Source organism: Zootoca vivipara, chromosome 12 (genome assembly GCF_963506605.1).
Source record: "Zootoca vivipara chromosome 12, rZooViv1.1, whole genome shotgun sequence".
NCBI lineage: Eukaryota > Metazoa > Chordata > Lepidosauria > Squamata > Lacertidae > Zootoca > Zootoca vivipara.
Window position 1 is genome coordinate 52348186 of NC_083287.1, and position 21000 is coordinate 52369185.

The 21000-nt window shown below is 44.8% G+C and overlaps 1 protein-coding gene across 6 annotated transcripts in view; it reads left to right on the top strand.

Annotated features, from left to right (window-relative positions):
• ADCYAP1R1 (ADCYAP receptor type I) overlaps positions 1–21000 on the top strand; it is a 142383-nt gene that overhangs the window by 18182 nt on the left and 103201 nt on the right. For all 6 annotated transcript variants that reach the window (XM_060280936.1, XM_060280938.1, XM_060280940.1 and 3 more), the window contains exon 2: positions 20731–20886. In XM_060280936.1, coding sequence (XP_060136919.1) covers positions 20836–20886 — 51 coding nt within the window. In that variant the 5' untranslated portion in view covers positions 20731–20835. The remainder of the gene's footprint in view (positions 1–20730; positions 20887–21000) is intronic.

Consider the following 21000-nt stretch of genomic DNA (forward strand, 5'->3'; position numbering starts at 1 on the left):
GCCCTTCCGCCCAATTGTCTTTTCCCTCCTAGCTTATCTTTATATGTTCGCCAAAACTTGTCAGCATCATCCCAAGTATTGAAATTTCGTCTCTTCCCTTTGTAAAAAAAGGATATTCCCTCTGGGAATCTCCATCTATGGACTATTGAATTCTCTCTTAATGCTTCCACCAATGGCTTATATTTGTCTCTTTTTTTCAACAGCCTAACTGGGATGATTTTATGAATTATAATTTCTACCCCTTGGATCTTTAATTTTTTCTTGCTGCAAGTCTGTAAGACTAAATCTCTAGTTTCCATGTTTCTAAATGTTACTAGACAATCCCCTGGCCATTTGTTTGCTCTAGCAAGGGCTGATTTTGATCTATACACTCTTTCAATGTTTTGTGTCATTTCCTGCTGGTCTTTTCCCAACCATTTTGCTAGTTCTGAAATAATTTTCTGTTCTATCTGCTCATCTTGATCTTCTGGCACTGATCTAAACCTTAACTCCTTCTCCCTTCTGTGCATTTCAATCATTGCAATAGCATCCAGAACAGCTTCATGTGTGTTTTTCATTTCTGTTAATTCTTTCTTTGCCTTATCTGTCTCTCCCTTCCGCTCTCTACTTTCTTTCTGAATTTTCCTTACCCCTTCCTCTAGAGTTGTCGTCTTACCCTTTAAGTCTTGAACCGCTTGTGTCACCTCCAAATTTTTTTCCTTTAGGTCATTTACATTAACTGTCAAATCCGCCACCCTCTTAATATTTTCCTCCATTTTTATGCCCATACTGTCCAGTTTTTGATCAGTACTCTTTGCCTTTTCATTCAATTCTTCTATCTTCTTTCCCATCATGTCCAATTTTTGATCGGTGGACTTGGCGTTGTCACTCAGTTCTTTCCTCATTTCTGATAAGTCTTTTTTCAAACCCAGTATTAATTCCTTCATATCTACATTCATTTCAAATTCCTGTGTTGAGTTTCTTCTGGTGCTGCTTAAACTGGTTGTTGTTGTAGTTGGGTTTGTTGATTTCTTGTTTATATTGGGCATATCAAGCCCTAGTCTTCTATTGTAGAGTAAAGTCTTCGAAAGATCTTAGTTTTTTTCCCTTCCTATAGGTGGCGGTGTTGTCTCACAATTCCTTCTTTAACCTTTCCCTTCTAGAGCGTTTTCTTCCTCTGAGGCTATACACTCAATGTCTGTAATTATTGAAACTTCTTAGAGTCACGGAAGTCTGATTTCAATAAGTCAGCAGGTTTTCAACTCTCCTTTCTGGCAAGCTTTGAGTCCTTTTTTTTTTTTTTTTTTAGCCTGGGGACTGTCGCCAAGTTATTGTTTTTATTCAATTTTATTCAATTTTTTGCCACATGGAAACTCAAATTTTTTTATTTTTTATTTTAACAATTAGCAGTTTGGAGCATATCTTTTCATCCCGTTTTATCTTGCTTGGGGCTTCGGGCGGTGGTGAGTTTGTTGGTGATTTCACATAATTTTCACCCCTTTTTTCCTTTTTAATTCTCTTGTCTTCTTCCCCAATTCACACTTATTTTAGTGTTCAATTCAATAGTCAATTTACAATTTACATATCCAGTAAAACTTTCCAATCCTCAGATCCAGTTCATAAATCAATGTTGTTGTTAATTTTTCCTGTATTTATTGCATCAATCAGCTGCACCGTTGGCATTTATTTCCTTAAGGTTGGGAATTTGATGCAGTTGTCTGAATACATCAGAATTGGCCCCCTCTTTTATTTTATTTCTTGTCTTCCCCGCAGTTTGTAGATTTTTTTCCCCAGGGCGGGGCTCCCTTCTGTTCTTTTCTGCTTTCTTCCGGTCTATTTGGAGCACTAAAGAGGCGTCTCTTAAGGATATATTCCCAAATATCCTTCACAGTGTCTCTTTATGTGCCTCTTTAGGATACAAAGTCTTTATATTTCTCAGATATAAAGTCTCTTACAGTTGTTTTACTGCAGAAGGGTGCACCAACCTTTTATGCAAGTCGCGGGTTTCTTCAGTCTCTCGGAGGCTTAGCCGCTTATACGCCTCAGTAAACAGGCTTTCTCAACGCGGGAGGGAGAAAGCTGCAGCCGGCGTCTGTGACTCCCCTCTGGACCTCGCGGTCCGTTGCGGGAGCCCTTCCAACGCCCGCGGCTTCTCTTGAGGCAGGGAGTCCCCCCTGAACCTCACTCAGGGTTTTGAAGCCTCAAAAACCCCGGTTTTGCCCCCACGCTGAGTAACGCTCCCCCAGAGCTTCAACAGGGAGCGTCTGAAGCGGTCCGCGGCAACCCGGAAGTCGAGTGCCAAGCCTCATAACTCTATACCCTGTTATCTCTTAAGCTTCTGACACCTCCTCCTTCCAGTCTTCTCCCTCTGACCACTTACCATCACCATGAAATACAGTAAGCCCACAACTTACACACATTTAACTTGTGCACATTCAGCATTACCTGCTTGGCCAAATAAATAAATAGGGGGTGCACACCTGGGGGAAAAGACTTTGGCAATCCCCTCATCTGCCATTGCACCCAATGTGTTTTGTCTATACGCAGTACTTTTTTTGTCTTAAAAAATGTTTAGGGGTACTCATATTTTGACTCAAGAAAATCACCATTTTATAGTTCAAATAGGGGGGAAATTACTGTATTTAATGGACAAAATTACAAAGAACATGAATTACCTCATATTACACAGCACATTGGCTTGAGGTTGTGTGCGCTAACATCTTCTCAATTCCTCTGATGAAAAAAAAAGTAATTTTCCTACTCATATTGAAATATTGCCCATCAATGAGGCCAAACTTTCATCAGTAAAACACCACACATCCACATTCCACACTGCTTCACACATTAAACGCTCGCTTCCATATGATACTCAGGAACCACCAGGAAAGGAAAGGAAGCCGCCATAGGGGCGATTCACCGTGCTAGAGAAGAAACTAAAAATAATATTTAGTTTCTTCTCCTGTTAGATTCACAAAATGTTTAGGGGTATGCGTACCCTTGCATTCCCCCAGAAAGAAAGCACTGTCTATACATGATTTTGGCTTTAGACACAGTCCTGAGGAACGGAAGCTACAGGTTTACTGTACTCTCTGGAAAGCTTAATTTCCCCAGCTTTGGATTTGAGTAGCTCGCATTCAAATCGGTGGAAGTTACTCATTTCCTCTTGCAGTGGGAGAAGGAAGGGAGGGAGGCTGAAGGTGGGAGGAGAACCTGGCTTTTAAAAAACCCTCTTCTTTTCCCCCAAACTAGCAATCGGCAGAAAGAGACAGAGCAAGAGAGAGCGAAAGTACAAAAATAATGTAGACGCCTAAACTGCAGAGAGCTGGGGAGACAGGCTGGTAATGACTAAGGCCTTGAGCTCCATCACAGCTGTCAGAAGTGCTCTGGCCCTCCGTAAATTTGTATTCGTTCTCCCGAGTTGCTCTAAAGCTCAATGGTGGGCGAAGAGTAGCTGGAACCAGACCAGTTTGGTCACAAGGGAATCGGAGGGATGCCAGCTTCTCCACTGAGTCTTAGCACAGGTGAAATTGGGAGCTTTCTTGCTGCAGGTGATCATTATCTGTTGAAAGAAAAAGAGAGAAGCTGAAAAGTGGCAAAATATCTGCTCTTTCGAATGTTTTTTTATAGATGCAGATTAAACTGTTGGTATGAATTGTTGGTGGGGAACTGGATCATAGGATTGTAGAGTTGGATAAGTCATCTCGTCGGACTAGGGTTGCCACCTTTGGTCGGGCAAAGTGTGGGACACAACATAAAGGACAGGTCGGGGTAAGGATTGGGGGGGACAGACGATGACACACATTTTCATGACACCAAATACTCAAGGAGTAAGGGAATCCAGTTGCTTTCTTCCCCACCCACCCACTGAATTTGGTCTCGAGCCAATTTTTTGAGGTTAATGTGGATAAATGTTTTAAAAAACGATTAGAAGGATGTGGATAGACAAAAAACAAAGTACAGCGCTGCCTCTAGATATGCACACTTCTGGTTGCGTATCTTTCAGGATGCGAACGCGGCAAACCAGGAAGTATTTTTCCGGGTTTCGCCGCATGCGCAGAAGTTACGTACGCAGCCACAGAAGTGGCACCTCCGGTTGCAAATTCCTTGGGATGTGGCCAGACCTCTGGAATGGATCCTGTTCGCAACCGGAAGTTGACTGAGAATAGAGTAGTTGCTTTGGAAGACGATCATCAGGCATCTGCACAACATGACCAGTCCAACGAAGTTGATGTTGAAGAATCATTGCTTCCACACTGGTGATCTTTGCTTCTTCTAGTACAAGGTGGTGGACTCTCCTTCATTGGAAGTTTTTAAGCAGAGGTTGGATGGCCATTGCCAGGGATTTTTTTTTTTTTTGCTGTTATCTCCACATGGCTGGGAATGACTGACCCTTTATCTACAGTTCTATGACTCTCTCTCTCTCTCTCTCTCTCTCTCTCTCTCTCTCTCTCTCTCTCTCTCTGGATTTTCCATTGACAGTTTCAGATTTAATTTGGAGACATTGTAAATCAGCTGAAATCTTGTTGACAAACTTACATTCAAGGATGCTATCCTGCCCAAATCCTGTACAGTGATACCTCAGGTTACAGACGCTTCAGGTTACAGACGCCGTTAACCCAGAAATAGTACCTCGGGTTAAGAACTTTAGCTCAGTATGAGAACAGAAATCGCGTGGTGGAGGCGTGGCGGCAGCGGGAGGCCACATTAGCTAAAGTGGTACCTCAGGTTAAGAATGGTTTGAGGTTAAGAACTGACCTGCGGAACGAATTAAGTTCATAAGAGAGGTGCCACTGTACTTATTAAAAAAAGAGAAAAAAACACAACAACAGACGAACCCTGATCAACAGTATCGATAACTGAGAATGCTGATGAAAGTTTGAACCGAGACAATGCACCGTTCCCTCTTTGCAATGCAAATTTTAATTAAGACAGTTTGTTTGACGATTCCCCGCCTCCTCTGAATTTACTCACCTCTGGAACCAGCTCGCAGGTTCCCAGCAGCCAACATTTCCACGTGAAGCCACTTGTCAGTGTCAGGGAGAAAATGAAAGTCATTTTTCTCTCTCCGCAAACATGCCAGGGTTGAATAACGAATTGGGAATTAAAAGCTTAGTGGTGCTAAATCAGAGTCACGGAATGCTAAATGTTTCAGCTCAAATGGCTGGGTCTCATCTTCCAGGGCACCGTTTGCCAACCTGCTCCTCTCCAGATATTTGGGGCTGACAGGAGTTGTCACTCAAAGCAGCTGAATGGCACCAGCTTGGGGTGGGGTGGGGTGGGGGAGACATCTCAGAGAGTTCAATGGAGGAACTAGATTACAGCCAGGGACGTAAGAGGGTGCCGTTTTCAGTTCCACCCTGGGTTTGTTGCATGCAACGCTGCTTCCATTCTGCTGCAGTTCGTGTTCCACCCAGAACTAGGTTATTAGTCTTGCTGTCCAACATGGTGTGTCAGAGAAAATTCACTTTAGAGGTTTCAATACAGAGGGGCAGATCTTTTATCAGTAATGCATTACAGGACAGAGGACAAAGAGTTTTCCATTCAGATACATGCTATATAGCAGGGATATCCAACCGGTCGACCGCAATCAACAGGTCGATCCCCCGATCGTGGTAGATAGTGGGCTCTTTTTCCTTCATGGGGGAAAAACAGCATCCGGCCCTGCCCCCTCGCTCTTCCTTTCATTTGCGCACGATTGGAACCATGGGAGACGGAGAAATCGCTGGCATTACCTTGTTACCCCCCCCCCAAAAATGGCACTATGGCACCCCCTAAAAAAAGCTCAACAACTTTGGCTTGTCTCCCCTAAAAAAGCTCAAAAACTTTGGGTTGGTCCCCCCCATGGGTACATCACTGACCCCCCCCCTGGAGTAGTTTGCAGTCTCTTGGGAGTTGTACGTCCCTGCTATATAGGGAGAAGAATATGCATTATCTACTGCTCCCTGGGGACCCCTGGAATGATCCAGGGGGGCGGTAGTAGTCTTGGGTGCAATTAGGGGGCATTGAATTTAAAAAGGGGGGCAGTGGAAGCATAAAGAAAGAAGAGAATTTTTTAAAAAAAAAACTTTCACAAATGTTCGAAAATGCTGTATTTTTCAGAGATTTGTATAACCTTTTTTTTTTTTTTGAAAATTAATGAGGGCTGCCATACATGCTTCCTGAAATACGGCAACCCTAAATTAATAAGGAAGCATTTTATATGTTTGTTATTTGTAAAATTTGTTATTTGCTTTATCTTACTCAAAGCAAACAAAGCATTTTCAACCAGCCAACGAAGCAAAAAACCCACACAGATACATTAAAATGAAGAGGAAAAAGAAAAAGAAACATTAAAAAAAATACCTTGCCTACTTCTCAAAGGCCACAGAGAAGTAAAGACAAAAGGCCATATTTTGAAGAGCGAAAAGAGGACACATTTGCCAACTTCTGCTTTTAACTATGGATTGCTATGATGACTCTCATTTTATGTACTCATGAAAAAGAGGACGCGCCTGGGAAAAAGAGGACCTATGGCAGGCATCCCCAAACTTCGGCCCTCCAGATGTTTTGGACTACAATTCCCATCATCCCTGACCACTGGTCCTGTTAGCTAGGGATCATGGGAGTTGTAGGCCAAAACATCTGGAGGGCTGCAGTTTGGGGATGCCTGACCTATGGCAACCCTTACTTTTCGGTGGCACAGGAAGGACAGGTCCTGAAGCTGAGGCTCCAATACTTTGGCCACCTCGTGAGAAGCAAAGACTCCCTGGAAAAGATCCTGATGTTGGGAAAGATGGAGGGCACAAGGAGAAGGGGACGACAGAGGATGAGATGGTTGGACAGTGTTCTCGAAGCTACGAACATGAGTTTGACCAAACTGCGGGAGGCAGTGGAAAGACAGGAGTGCCTGGCGTGGTCTGGTCCATGGGGTCACGAGGAGTCGGACACGACTAAACAACAACAAAAGCAAAAGATACGTAAGAAAAGCGCCAGCTGAGGCTCACTGGAGAGAGCAGTTTGCACCACAGAAAAGGCCCGTTCTTATGTTGCCACACTCCAGACCTCTGGTGGAGGATGCACGCAAAGAAGGGCCTCAGATGATGGTCTCAGGGTCTGGGTCAGTTCATATGGGAAGAGGTGGTCCTTGAGATATTGCAGAATGGCTGCCAAGTCTCCCGTTTCCCCCGGGAAACCCCCGTTTTTAAAGCCGTTTCCCGCTGTCATCCCGAATGGCGAAATATCCCATAATTCCCCCGGATTTCTTCCGGTGCCGCTCTGCCCATGTCTGGGCACCGGAAATTGGGCAGTGCCGGCACCAGAAGTTGCTTCTACTTCCGGTGCCAGCGCTGCTTATCCCGTATTTTTCTAACCAGCACTTGGCAGCTATGTATTGCAGTCCTGAACCACTTAAGGCAGGCATCCCCAAACTTCGGCCCTCCAAATGTTTTGGACTACAATTCCCATCATCCCTGACCACTGGTCCTGTTAGCTAGGGATCATGGGAGTTGTAGGCCAAAACATCTGGAGGGCCGCAGTTTGGGGATGCCTGACTTAAGGCTTCCCAGGTCAAAACCAGCACTTTGAATTGGGACAAGAAACTCATTGGCAGCCAGTGCAATCAGGCCAGGATTGGTGTTATATTTTCTTGCCCCGGTGAGCAACCTGGCGACCGAATTCTGCATCAGCTGAAGTTTCTGAATCATCTTCAGAGGCAGCCATGCACGTAACACATTGCAGTAAAAAATATTATTAATAATAATGAAGTTCGGGAGCCCCTACCCTAGAAGATATTTAAGGGGCACGGTGGAGAGGGAGGTACTGACGGACAAGTTTAATTGCTTGCGCTGACAGGATGCCATGTTGAATACAACCCATCCTCTTCACTATCTTCCTTGCGAAGAGCGCTGCCTTAACTGTTCCTTCAGAGCAGGCCAGGAACCTCGGAAAAGCCTTTCCTCCCTTGAGTGACATTTTGTAAAAACAAACCTTACGCCTCATTTGTTCCATCTGGCCACTCCAGACGGGGCCAGACCCCCGGGCTGTGTGAAAAGGCTTCCTGCGGAGACGAAGGCGTTGGGGGGGGGTGTCACTGTCAGCTCAGTGGGCTTGACCTGCCGCAATGGATACGGTCAAGTGCGCGGCTTGAGCGAGCCGCCCGCCGGTTCTCCTGCTGAGTCAGAGAGCCGAGTGCGAGGAAGCGGCGTTGCTATACATGCTGTTGAGCATCGTAATGATGGCGCTCAGGGGTTTTTGGGGGTGGAGGGATCGGGTGCGTAAGCAGATTCTCTGTCAGTCTTCGGGATGCGTTTTGTCAGCTTAAAGACCCGAATGCAAATCTTCTGCCTTTCCTAAATCAACGAATAAGTGTGCTGCGAATTCGAGTGCAGTTTGTGGGCAGCGGTTGTGGGCAGGCTGGCAAAGGGCACTTCTTTCTCCTGCTTTTTCGCCTCTTAAAAGCAGCTTCTTATGAGGATTGTGGAAGTTGGCAATGCCATGAGAAAAAATCATCCAATTTTCATCTTGGAAAAAGTTATGGGGGAGGATTTAAAATTTACAGCATGCTGCGCGTTGAAGGAGAGCTATATGAATATGATGTGTTGTTGGTATTTAACACCTATAAAATTAGCAAAGATGTATAGAACTGCTTCAAATGTATGTTGGAAATGTAAGGAGAAGGAAGGGACTTCCTGCCACATGTGGTGGGCGTGCAAGATAACAAAAGCATTCTGGGAAATGATATATAATGAGTTGGGGGAAAATGTTCCAAATAACGTTTGGGGAAAAACCCAAGGCTTTTTTACTAGGAATTTTAGGTGCAGAGATGCCAAAGGAGCAGAAACAATTATTTATGTATGCGACAACTCTACTGGCCCAGAGATGGAAAGTAGATAAAGTCCTGACCAGAGACGAATGGCTGATGAAGATGATGGACTAGAACCCTGCAGGACTTGATCTCCTTCCGCAGGGCCTGTAAGACAGAGCTATTCCGCCTGGCCTTCAATCTAGCCTGACCCACCATTTCTTTTTCCCTTCCCTTTTTCTATGAAGAAACCTTTCTGGGTCTCCATATTTAAATACTTCCCTGGTCTCCTTGCTGGCCTTAGCAGGACTAACTTGGCTAGTTAGCCCTGGTGATGGTATATTTATGATGTATTCTATGTTGGTTTTTAAGCTGTTTAAAAGTCTTTTTTTTTAATAGGGACCCAGGTGGCGCTGTGGGTTAAACCACAGAGTCTAGGGCTTGCTGATCAGAAGGTCGACGGTTCGAAGCCCTGCAACGGGGTGAGCTCCCGTTGCTCGGTCCCCGCTCATGCCTACCTAGCAGTTCGAAAGCACATCAAAGTGCAAGTAGATAAATAGGGACCGCTCCGGCGGGAAGGTAAACGGCGTTTCCGTGCACTGCTTTGGTTTGCCAGAAGCGGCTTCGTCATGCTGGCCACATGACCCGGAAGCTGTACGCCGGCTCCCTCGGCCAATAATGCGAGATGAGCGCGCAACCCCAGAGTCGGACACGACTGGACCTGATGGTCAGGGGCCCCTTTACCTTTACCTAAAGTCATTTTTAACCAATGTTTTATATTTGTTGTTAGCCGCCCTGAGCCCGGTTTCTGGACCAGGAAGGGCGGGGTATAAATAAGAATTTATTATTATTATTATTATTATTATTATTATTATTATTATTATTATGTGAGGAGGGAAGAGCATGAGGAGGGTGGACCAAGGCTAGGACTGTGTCTCGTCCCATGCTGTGGTATCATCCAATGATTTATGACTAGGGCCCTTTTCAGACATTAGTGGACTCCGGTCACCCAGCAATTTCTGGGAACATCTAGGAAACTAGCCTAGTCCCCATAGTTCACTGACCACATGCCACCACAGAGCATGGCCATCATGGCTGGTAACCAAAGAAAGTCGCCTTCTCCACAAATGTGTATAATTGTCTTTTAAAGGCATCGAGGTTGGCTACATGCCGTCTGGCTAGCCTACCTTCACATGAAATTTAGTGGGACCTGCTTTACACATCTCTGTAGTCTTGTGTAGACTTTTAGGACCTGGTTTCTGTGTTTGTAAGTTGTTTTAAACTGCTTCCCTTAGGTTGAAGGGCAGATGAAAGATTTGTTGTTGTTGTTTAGTCGTTTAGTCGTGTCCGACTCTTCGTGACCCCATGGACCAGAGCACGCCAGGCACTCCTGTCTTGCACTGCCTCCCGCAGTTTGGTCAAACTCATGTTCGTAGCTTCGAGAACACTGCCCAACCATCTTGTCCTCTGTCGTCCCCTTCTCCTAGATGAAAGATAACCATTGAATAAAATATATTAAAGTAAATGATTCCTCACCGTTTTATCAAGGCTAACCATTGTTTCACAAGCGTGACCTAATTTGCTTTTTTGTTTGCAAGTTGCCTAAATGTTGTGCTGATTATTATCATCTATAGTACTCTCATTAGGCTAATGCTTTTCAAATGACTTGATCATTAATTGACCGGCGTTTGAGCTGTGTATGGACTGAAACTCGTTTGTTTTGGGGTTTTCCTGGACCAGAGGCCTCTAACCCCTGCACCACTTTGAGACATGCCCCACACTCTCCTCCTCATCCTGATTTGTGCCACAGGGTTCTGTCTTGGGCCCAGTCTTATTCAACATCTTTATCAATGACTTGGATGAAGGGCTTGAGGGCATCCTGAGCAAGTTTGCAGGTGACACCAAATTGGGAGGGGTGGCTAATACCCCAGAGGACAGGATCACACTCCAAAATGACCTTAACAGATTAGACAACTGGGGCAAAGCAAACAAGATGAATTTTAACAAGGAGAAATGTAAAGTACTACACTTGGGCCAAAAAAATGAAAGGCACAAATACAGGATGGGAGACACCTGGCTTGAGAGCAGTACATGTGAAAAGGATCTAGGAGTCTTGGTAGACCACAAACTTGACATGAGTCAACAGTGTGATGCAGCAGCTAAAAAAGCCAATGCAATTCTAGGCTGCATCAATAGGAGTATAGCATCTAGATAAAGGGAAGTAATAGTACCACTGTATTCTGCTCTGGTCAGACCTTACCTGGAGTACTGTGTCCAGTTCTGGGCACCACAGTTCAAGAAGGATACTGACAAGCTGGAACGTGTCCAGAAGAGGGCAACCAAAATGGTCAAAGGCCTGGAAACGATGCCTTATGAGGAATGGCTTAGGGAGCTGGGTATGTTTAGCCTGGAGAAGAGAAGGTGAAGGGGTGATATGATAGCCATGTTCAAATATATAAAAGGATGTCATATGGAGGAGGGAGAAAGGTTGTTTTCTGCTGCTCCAGAGAAGCGGACACAGAGCAATGGATTCAAACTACAAGAAAGAAGATTCCACCTAAACATTAGAAAGAACTTCCTAACAGTAAGAGCTGTTCGGCAGTGGAATTTGCTGCCAAGGAGTGTGGTGGGGTCTCCTTCTTTGGAGGTCTTTAAGCAGAGGCTTGACAGGCATATGTCAAGAATGCTTTGAAGGTGTTTCCTGCTTGGCAGGGGGTTGGACTGGATGGCCCTTGTGGTCTCTTCCAACTCTATGATTCTATGCATGTTCTATGATTCGGAACGGGGAGCAGCATGCACCATTAAGCTCGTGGCGGAATGAGGAATTTTGAGGAAACTGAATGAGGACGTGGATGGGATTCGTGGAATTTTGTATGGAGGTTTCTTACACGCCTGTTGACGCGAAGCGATGGAGCGTGTGCATCTGCCTAGCGTATTATGAGCTTGGATGGTGCTCTGGAGAGAGAGGGAGAGAAGGAGTGAGTGAGATAATAATTGGTAACGATTTTGGACGGCTGGTGCTGAGCTGATATAGCAGCACACTTGCATGCTGCAGTGTCCTTGGGGTGTAATTAAAGAACCTTTTCTATTTTTTAGCATTCCAGTCGAGAGCGAGGGCGTTATGGGGCGGGAAGCGTTGTCGGTGCTTGTCTTTCCCGAGGAGGGGGTGGCTCGCTAGATTCTCGTTGTTATGTCAACCACAGCACCCTCCTGGAGAGAGGGAAAGCAGAGAGAGGGGGGCCCTCCTCATTTATCCCCATTTCGAGACGCACCCACATTCTGACTCCGTCTCTCAGCTCATTGAACATCAGGCTTTCCAGAGGAGAAGCACCCGAGCGGGGCTTTTTCAGGCTTCTGGAGAAGCAGAACGTCTGCGGGAATTTGAAAGAAATCCCAAAGAGTTGTTTGTTTGTTTATTTATTAGTTTACTGTGTTACTTGTTGCTTTTTACGCAGAAGCGCCTCAAAGCGAGTTGCAAAGTGAGCACCGAAAGAGCAAGAAACATTGGAACCAAATACAGTTGTACCTTGTACCTCGGAAGTCAAAAGGAATCCGTTCCGGAACTCCGGTCGACTTCCAAAACCATTCGGAAGCCACGGAGGTGACGTCAGACGTTTGGGTTCAAAAGAACGTTCAAAAACCTGAACACTCCTGCGATGAAAGACCCTTGCTTCCATCTTATTTATTCTACCTCTCACTTATTAACAGAACTAACAGAGATGGTCTGGGGTAAGCCGAGCCTCCCCCCCCCCCATTGCTCCCCTGAGCCTTTCTGTATTCCCTCATGCACTCGGGGGTTTTATTCTATGTCCTCTTCTTTTATACAAAAGAGAGTCCTCTTCCAGCACAACCGTGGCCAGGTACCTATTAGAGTTCAGGGCTGTATCTGAGACTATCCCTTGTGTCCACAGGATAGGGAGTTCTGTAATCCCTTCCTGTAAAAGCTTGCCCCTTCCCTGAGGTAACTTTATGACACCCCGGGTCTGTCTGCCTGGATCGCCCTCTTGGTGCACCCCAAAGATACAAACTAACAGTTCCACTCTTGAAGGAAACCTTGTCCTTTTAATGGGTGTCCTCATGAATGAGTTTCATGTACCTTGGCTGGAAAATAACACAGACGATTTTCTGATTGGCACTTTAACACTGGAATTTTTACTTCTCAAGAATGTAATGGTTGCTTTAAGGTATTCCTGTTGTGCAAGCTTAGTTTCAATGGTCATAACCTTGTTACTCATGTACTAGATAACCTAACGACTACCTAACCTAAACCTACTCTCCTAGATCTTCTTTACAACCACCCTCACACTCCCGCTCCCCCAGCACCCTCTCAACTGACCAAACGGCTCTCCCTTCTCTTTAAACCAGGGGTCAGCAAACTTTTCCAGCTGGGGGCCGGTCCACTGTCCCTCAGACCTTGTGGGGGGCCAGACTATATTTTGGGGGGGAAAATGAACAAATTCCTATGCCCCACAAATAACCCAGAGATGCATTTTAAAATAAAAGGACACATTCTACTCATGTAAAAACATGCTGATTCCCGGACCGACCAGGGGCCGGATTGAGAAGGCAATTGGGCCGCATCCGGCCCCCGGGCCTTAGTTTGGGGACCCTTCTTTAAACATTCAACCATTCCCCTCCCCTCATGGAATGTCCAGTCAGTCCACACGGAGTCTGAGTTAACCCTTGATGGGTCGGGTTGATAAAGCTATAACAAACAGCGTAAAAAACGTCACACTCCCTTCTGGGTTGTTCGGGAGCCAAAACGTTCGGGTTTAAAGGCGTTTGGCTTCCGAGGTTCCACTGTATTAAGAGGAGCAATAAAACCAGAACCTAAAATGCTCATCAGATAATTACAGCTAATTATTATGGACAAATCCACATCACCCCACCCAAAGCGGAAGCACTAAATGGTCGCAGACACAACAAATTATGTGTGTATCACATTTATATTCCACAGAACTCAACGTGGCATACTTGGTTCTCGTCCTCCTATTTATCCCCACAACAGCCCTGTGAGGTAGGTTAGGCTGAGAGGCAGGGACTGACTCCAAGGTCACCCAATGAGCTTCATGACCAAGTGGGGATTTGAATGCTGATCTCCCAGGTCCAACACTCTACACCACACAGCCTTTCTGGTATTTATTTAGTTATTTAGTTATTTATCACCTGCAAATCACCCTTGGGTCTGGTTACCGCAATGCCTGTGGGAAACTGGAAAATAGAACCTGAGCGCACAAGAGCCCTTTCACCTCCTGTGGCTTCCAGCAACTGGCATTCAGTAGCATCATTGCCTCCAGATAGTGGAGGCCAGAGCATAGCCGTCATGGTTAGTGGCAATTGATAGCCTTCTCTACCATGAATTTGCCTGATCCTCTTTGGAAGCCACCCAAGTTGGCCATCAATATCTCCTGTGGCAGTGAGTTCCATAGTTTAACTATGGGAAGAAGTGCTCTCTTTGATCTGTGCTGAATCTTCCAGCATTCTGCTTCTGGCCAGAGCGGGACACTGAACACACAGGGGAATAGTCCCTCTTGAGTTTGACCCTACACATTTCCATTTCCCTTATTATCCTGAGCCCTCGGCTTCATCAGACGTCTTCTGGTCCCTGCCAATTAGTTCTCTATGGCTAGATTTGATTCCCACCCCACCCCCACCCCCACCCCATGTGGTTCTTCCCATCTTTAGGAGTCATCAACCACTTAATCTGATTCCGGGTCTGGCTTGCTTCCCCAGAATTTGAAGCATCCGGTGTTGAAAGAATCTGGAAAAAAAAGCACACATCTCATGACCTTTGGCTCAGTGGAACTGGCATTTTTTGTTGTGTGCATTTGCAGGAAAGATTGACAGGCGTCCTCTGGAGACGCCGATCATGTCGGCTCGCTCAGTCAGAGAGCCCACTGAAGTACAGGCAATTAGTGTCCAAAAGACTGAGCAGTTTGTCTGGAAAGGAGTACAAGAAAGCGGGTCAGGTTTGCTGCTCCTTGTTCTGCAGCTGGGATGGGAATTTGTAGAATCGCATTCTGGAAATCGGTCGACTGGTTATTTGCTTAAAGCTGCCCTGTTTAACGGCTTTTAAGAAAATCCCTTTTTACTTAGTCTTTATGATTTCCAGATGTAATCTCGGGTGCCTCCTTTTAAGAACATAAGAAGAACTTTCTGGATCAGGCCAATGAATTACAGACCAGCATCCTGTTCTCAGAGTGGTTAACCAGATGTCCTTGGGGAACCCACAAGCAGGATTCCATCACAGAATGATAACAACAAGAACAATTTTATTATTTATAGCCCACCTGTCGGGCTGGGTTTCCCCAGCCACTTTGGGCAGCTTCCAGTACATATAAAAACACAATAAAACGTCAAACATCAAAAACTTCCCAATACAGGGCAGCCTTCAGATGTTTTCTAAAAGTCAGAGAGTTGTTTATTTTTTTGACATCTGATCGGAGGGCGTTCCACAGGGCGGGCGTCACCACCGAGAAGGCCCTCTGCCTGGTTCCCTGTAACCTCGCTTCTCGCAGGGAGGGAACCGCCAGAAGGCCTTCGGAGCTGGACCTCGGGTCGGTTTTTTTTCCAATTTTTTTTTTACTCATTTTATAACAACAATTACAACAACAAAACAATACACTACAACAAAGCAAAAAACAATATAACAAACAGAAGAAAAACAATACTTCTTACCTTACCATCCATTTCTCTAACCATTGTTATATGGACTTCCCCACATCCCCCCTTTCTGATTTTCATTTCATCTCATCTTTAGCAGTTTCATATATCATAATCCTAAACATTTTTTCAACTTAATTATTACTATCATTTCCTCACAATATCAATAACATAATTCATAATTACATTCTTTACTAACAACTACTTCTAACCCTACAGCCTAAAAAGATTTTCCTTCCAAAGATATCCTGAAATTTAAATACTGCTATATTTTTGTAGATAAACTTTAAATTTCTTCCAGTCTTCTTCCACCGTCTCTTCCTTCTGGTCCCGGAGTCTCCCAGTCAGTTCAGCAAGTTCCATATAGTCCATCATCTTCATTTGCCATTCTTCGATGGTTGGTAATTGTAAGAGGGAAGGCTTATAGGGAACACCCCCCCCCCTCAGGTCAAGTTCCTCGCAGAGCAGTAAGTCCAGCAGGGGATCAGATTACAGGAATCAGGAAGCAGAAAGGGAAACACAAGGCTCTGACAGCCTCAGACAGCCCCTCCTCTGACAGGCCCTTCCCCCAATGCCTGAATTGAGACGAAGGGGGAGGCGCTTTGGCATTCCCAGGCTGTTATGTTGGGCTCGAAAGAGAAAGCAGCCATTGCGAGGTTCTGACTCAGACTGAGCAGACATGATTTAAGGACACTTTGCACTGTAAATAATATACACAAATAAAAAACATCTTAGAGACAAGCAGATGTGGAGAGTCATTACTCAAGTATAGCCACAACAACCCAATGACAGTAATTCTTGTTTCTTCCAATATTTTGCTATTAATATTCTTGCTGCTGTTGTGGCATACAAAAAAAACTTTTTTGGGAATTTCTTCCCCAACTATACCAAGTAAAAAGGCTTCTGGTTTCTTAATAAATGTGTTTTTCAACACCTTTTTCAGCTCATTATAAATCTTTCCCCAGAAGTCTTTTACCTTGGGGCACGTCCACCTCATATGATAAAATGTTCCTTCCATCTCTTTACATTTCCAGCACTTATTATCACGTGTATGATAAATTTTAGCTAGCTTAACCGGTGTTAAATACCATCTATACATCATTTTCATCACATTTTCTCTCAATACATTGATTCCCTTTTTCCACATCCTCTCCCAATCCCCCATCATGATGTTGTGCCCCACATCTTTTGCCCAGTTAATCGTTACTGATTTCACTTGTTCATCTTTTGTATGCCACTCCAACAACAAATTATACATTTTGGAAAGATTTTCCGTTTTTGAATCTAACAATTCCATTTCCAGCTTGGACTTCTCTGCCTGAAAACCTATTTTTTTTTATCCATCTTAAACACTTCATTTATCTGGACGTATTGGAACCAATCATTCAGGAGATGGACCTCAGTGTCTGGGTTGAACGATGGGGTGGAGATGCTCCTTCAGCTATACTGGGCCCTTTAGGGCTTGAAAGGTCAGCACCAACACTTTGAATTGTGCTCGGAAATGTACTGGGAACCAATGTAGGTCTTTCAGGACCGGGGTTATATGGTCTCAGCGGCCGCTCCCAGTCACCAGTCTAGCTGCCACATTCTGGATTAATTGCAGTTTCTGGGTCACCTTGAAAGGTAGCCCCACGCAGAGCGCATATCCCAATTAATCACAACCCTAATATTTATTCATTCCTAGGGTCTCGGGAGATTCCCCCTCCCCACCCAATTTATAACAATAGTTTATGTGTTGTTTTATCTGACTTCCTCCTTCAGGGATGCTGAGCCAATAGTTTCAACTGACCATACAGCAGGAACTGCCCATCAAAGACGTTTCACAATTCAGCAACCTGAATAGGATATTGCGTCAATACAAATATTTCGCAAGAAATTTGGTGCGGCTTAGAACCGAAGCCAGCTGCAAATTAATCTTTGTGCGGGATTGATGATGCCAATTCTTAAACATGCAGAAATCTGGTTTCTATCAGGATGCTTGGAGGGAGGGTGTTTATGTTTGTCCTGTCTAGAATTAGGGAGCGCCAGGATAAATGTATCCTGTCTCAGACTCAAAGTTCAAATCTAAGAAGAAACCACTAGCTTGACACCATTGAATTTTAGCTTAAGAACTGTCTGATGGAGATCATCGGTTTCAGATCGGCAGGGCTCGTAAATATATAAAATGAAAACTTTGTCTGCAGGCATTTTCAGGGGTGGAGAATCCAGGTTTTTAAATCAGAATCTCTCATTAAAAACCAAACACCCCATGAGCAGAATAAACTTAGGCACTACCCACATACAAATTTGCTTTTGCTTTCTTCTCAAGCATTTCCGACAGTTTATCTTTACGTCAGAATAGATCAGACATGCCAGGAATGAAAAAATGCTTCTCATCTTTGCCTGCTAGTTAATGGTAACAAGTAATGCAAAAATTAATTAAAACAGTCTTAGCTGTTTCGTGTGCATGCACACTTCTTCAGATATACTTGTATAAACACACGAAAGCTTATACCTAAAACTACTCAGTTGGTCTCTAAGGTGCTACATTATAATTTTTAATTCTTTTGGAAGGATTCTTTCAAAGCCTTTCTTAGATCACATAACTTTTTTGAAGACTTGATTCTTTTAAGGGAGTTTCTAGGTTTTTAAGAAGAGTCTTTTTAACTATCTTTTTAAAGAATTGTTTTGATTTCTTTTGACTACAGCAGACCAACACGGCTACCTACTTGAATCTTGCAAAAATTACGTTTGGGGAGAGAATTGAACTTGCATTGGGGCTGCAAATCAGGGTCCCCTTGTGTAAAATTGGGGGCATCTCAACAGCATCCCTTTAAAACAGGCATATTAACTCCTGGCTAACAACTGAGGGTGTTAATGCAATGCCTCTTTGGCCTTTGCACATTTATGCATTATTAGAGTCCTTTCCTGCAGTCAACCAGGCTTAGAGAAATGGTGGGGCCAAGAGACGAGGTTCCAGTGTCATAGAAGGCAGAGGTGGAAGGGGCAGGGGAAAATGTAGGACATTGGCTACATTTGGATGTCGCAATACACTGTGGCGTATTGTGATAGGAATGTGCTGTCAGGGGCTTTGAGCTGCCATGCTCCTTTTCCTCTGGCATGGCTGCGAGGAGGTGATTTCAAACCATTGCTTCCGTTTTGTAAAACCACAGTTTACTGTGCCCTTCAAGCCCTAAACTGTAGTTGAAGTTAGCTACAGTTTGTGGAGAGTGGCCAGCTTCGTAACCCGCATTTGGGTTGTTAAGTTCAAGCGTGGCTTGTTGGATTTGGACAAACGGACCAGCAGTGGTTAATCGGAAGCAGAGAGCTTCCCAATTCTTCCTCGAACCTTGCTAGGTCTCATTCAGGTCACGATAAACTGTGGCTTATTGTGATGCCTAAATGCAGCCTCTCCAAGAGACGACTGGAGAAGAGAGTGCACTCAGAGGTTTTCTGAATCACTTCCCTTCCTCCATTCATTGAGGAGATGAGTAATGCAGTGATTTTATTTTTCATTAATACAAATCATTCTGGTTCCCAAGCATTGCTGTTTTGCCAGAAAGCTGCAGCCAAGGTTGAAGTAGGAGGGAATACTGAACAACACTTGAATAGAGAGCAGCTTCCACTATTATTTCCATTTCTCTCTCTCTCTCTCTCTCTCTCTCTCTCTCTCTCTCTCTCTCTCTCTCTCTCTCTCTGTTTTTTTACTTCAACATTCTCTTCCAGCCGTTCATTTATTTATCTCTCTCGGCTCCTGTTCCTGCTTCGTCTCCAGAGACGGAGGCACGCTGTAATGTCAAATGCGTTCACGTTTAACCAGTGAAAACCAGCCTGCTTTGAACTTCACCTTGGCCCAAATCCATATAACAGGACAGAGGTGGGGAAACTGAGGGCCACATGCCCTTCCGGAGGGCCACATGCCAGTGTTGGGCAGGGCCAGAGGTAAATTGGGAGGAGCATTGGACATGAGTTCTTTCCACTGAAACGTAGGCCGCATCCCAGCCACACAAAGGCCAGAGGTTTCTGCATAAACGCTGTCAGTTGTAAGGGCAGGTGGGCGTGGCTTGAGCACAATGGCATCACAGGTGAAACGGGGAGGCCTCTTGTGCCTTATTAGGCCCCCACACTTGAGCTTCCTCGTTGCTTCCTTCAATTAATAAAACAGGAGTTGAGAAAGATTGTGTGCCCCCCTCCCCTCTAACTCAAGCTTACAGCCAGCAGATGGCTTCTCCCAGGGCTTCATTGCCCCAGCAAGCCCCACCTTCTAACCCCTCCTCAAGCTGGTCTTCCAAGAAATGCGATTGGAGGTCATTGAATGATCTTGGACCATTGATGGCCTTTCTGCTTGGCTGCTGCCTTTCTGCAGGGGGGGAGGAAATCATGTATGACAGGCATGTCCATCTTCAAGTGGGCTGTGATCTACTATACAGTATAAAAATAAATGGCAGTGATCTACCACCATCCAAAGTAATTGAAGTTCAATCAATCAATATCAATCAATCTTTATTTCACAGATACAGTAGTTATGTTTGGATATTTTCGTGACGGATCCAAATAGTTATTAGATGGACAAGTAACTGAACAAGTGAGAAAAGTCAAACTATATCTATAAGTCTCTCTCTCTCTCTCTCTCTCTCTCTCTCTCTCTCTCTCTCTCTCTCTCTCTCTCTCTCTCTGTATTTACACAGATCTGAGGAGCCAGTCAGAGCACACTAGTCTCTCTCTCTCTCTCTCTCTCTCTCTCTCTCTCTCTCTCTCTCTCTCTCTCTCTCTCTCTCTCGGCATCCACATTCCCTCTCTCCACCTCAGTCTTTCCCCTACTGTTGCTTTAAATCACAATTGACTTCCTGCAGCCTGGGACCGACAAAAATCAGTCCGTGATTTACGAGTTGATTGTGATTGATGTGTTGGACACGCCTGATGTGTGACATCTTGAGCTTCTTGAAGGAAGTGTGGGTGCAGCTATGGCTGATAAAAAAAACCTCCATGCCAGATAAAGACATTGCTAGGCAAGATCTGGAAGAAGCCGTGAGCCCCACACCTCCTCTTCCTCTTTTGATCACTGCACTTAGAGAAGACAAAATCTTGACACCTGCTTCCTTGCTTCCACACTTCAGTCCTTCCAACATCACACTGAGCCCCCCCCCCCTCAATCCATGTTCCTAGACCCTGAATGCAATTTGTTTATTTGGCCAAAACGACCTTTCATTTCTCTCACGGAAACTCCACGGTTTATCAATGTTCCGCCGCTCGCTTCTTTCCAGTGTACCAGAACCTTTCCTCTCTCTCGGCTCCTTTATACAACGTTTTCTCTTTCTTTTCTTTTGCAGAGATTTGAAGAGCTCAAGGCAAAATCTTCTGGGCTCCTCACACTCCAGTCACGGGAAAAGATCTAAATCTGTTTCATAAAGACTGCGGTTTGGTTGATTGTCAAGATGATCGCCTGCTGGGAAACCTGTGTCTTGGTAGCCATATTCCTGCCTGTGGTAAGTAACCCTAGTAGTGTTATCATCATATCAAGCTACCTTCTTACAACCTGCGTTGTGGATATCCTGGTTGCCTCTGCAACTCTCCATTCCCACAACCCAGGGGTTGTTCCA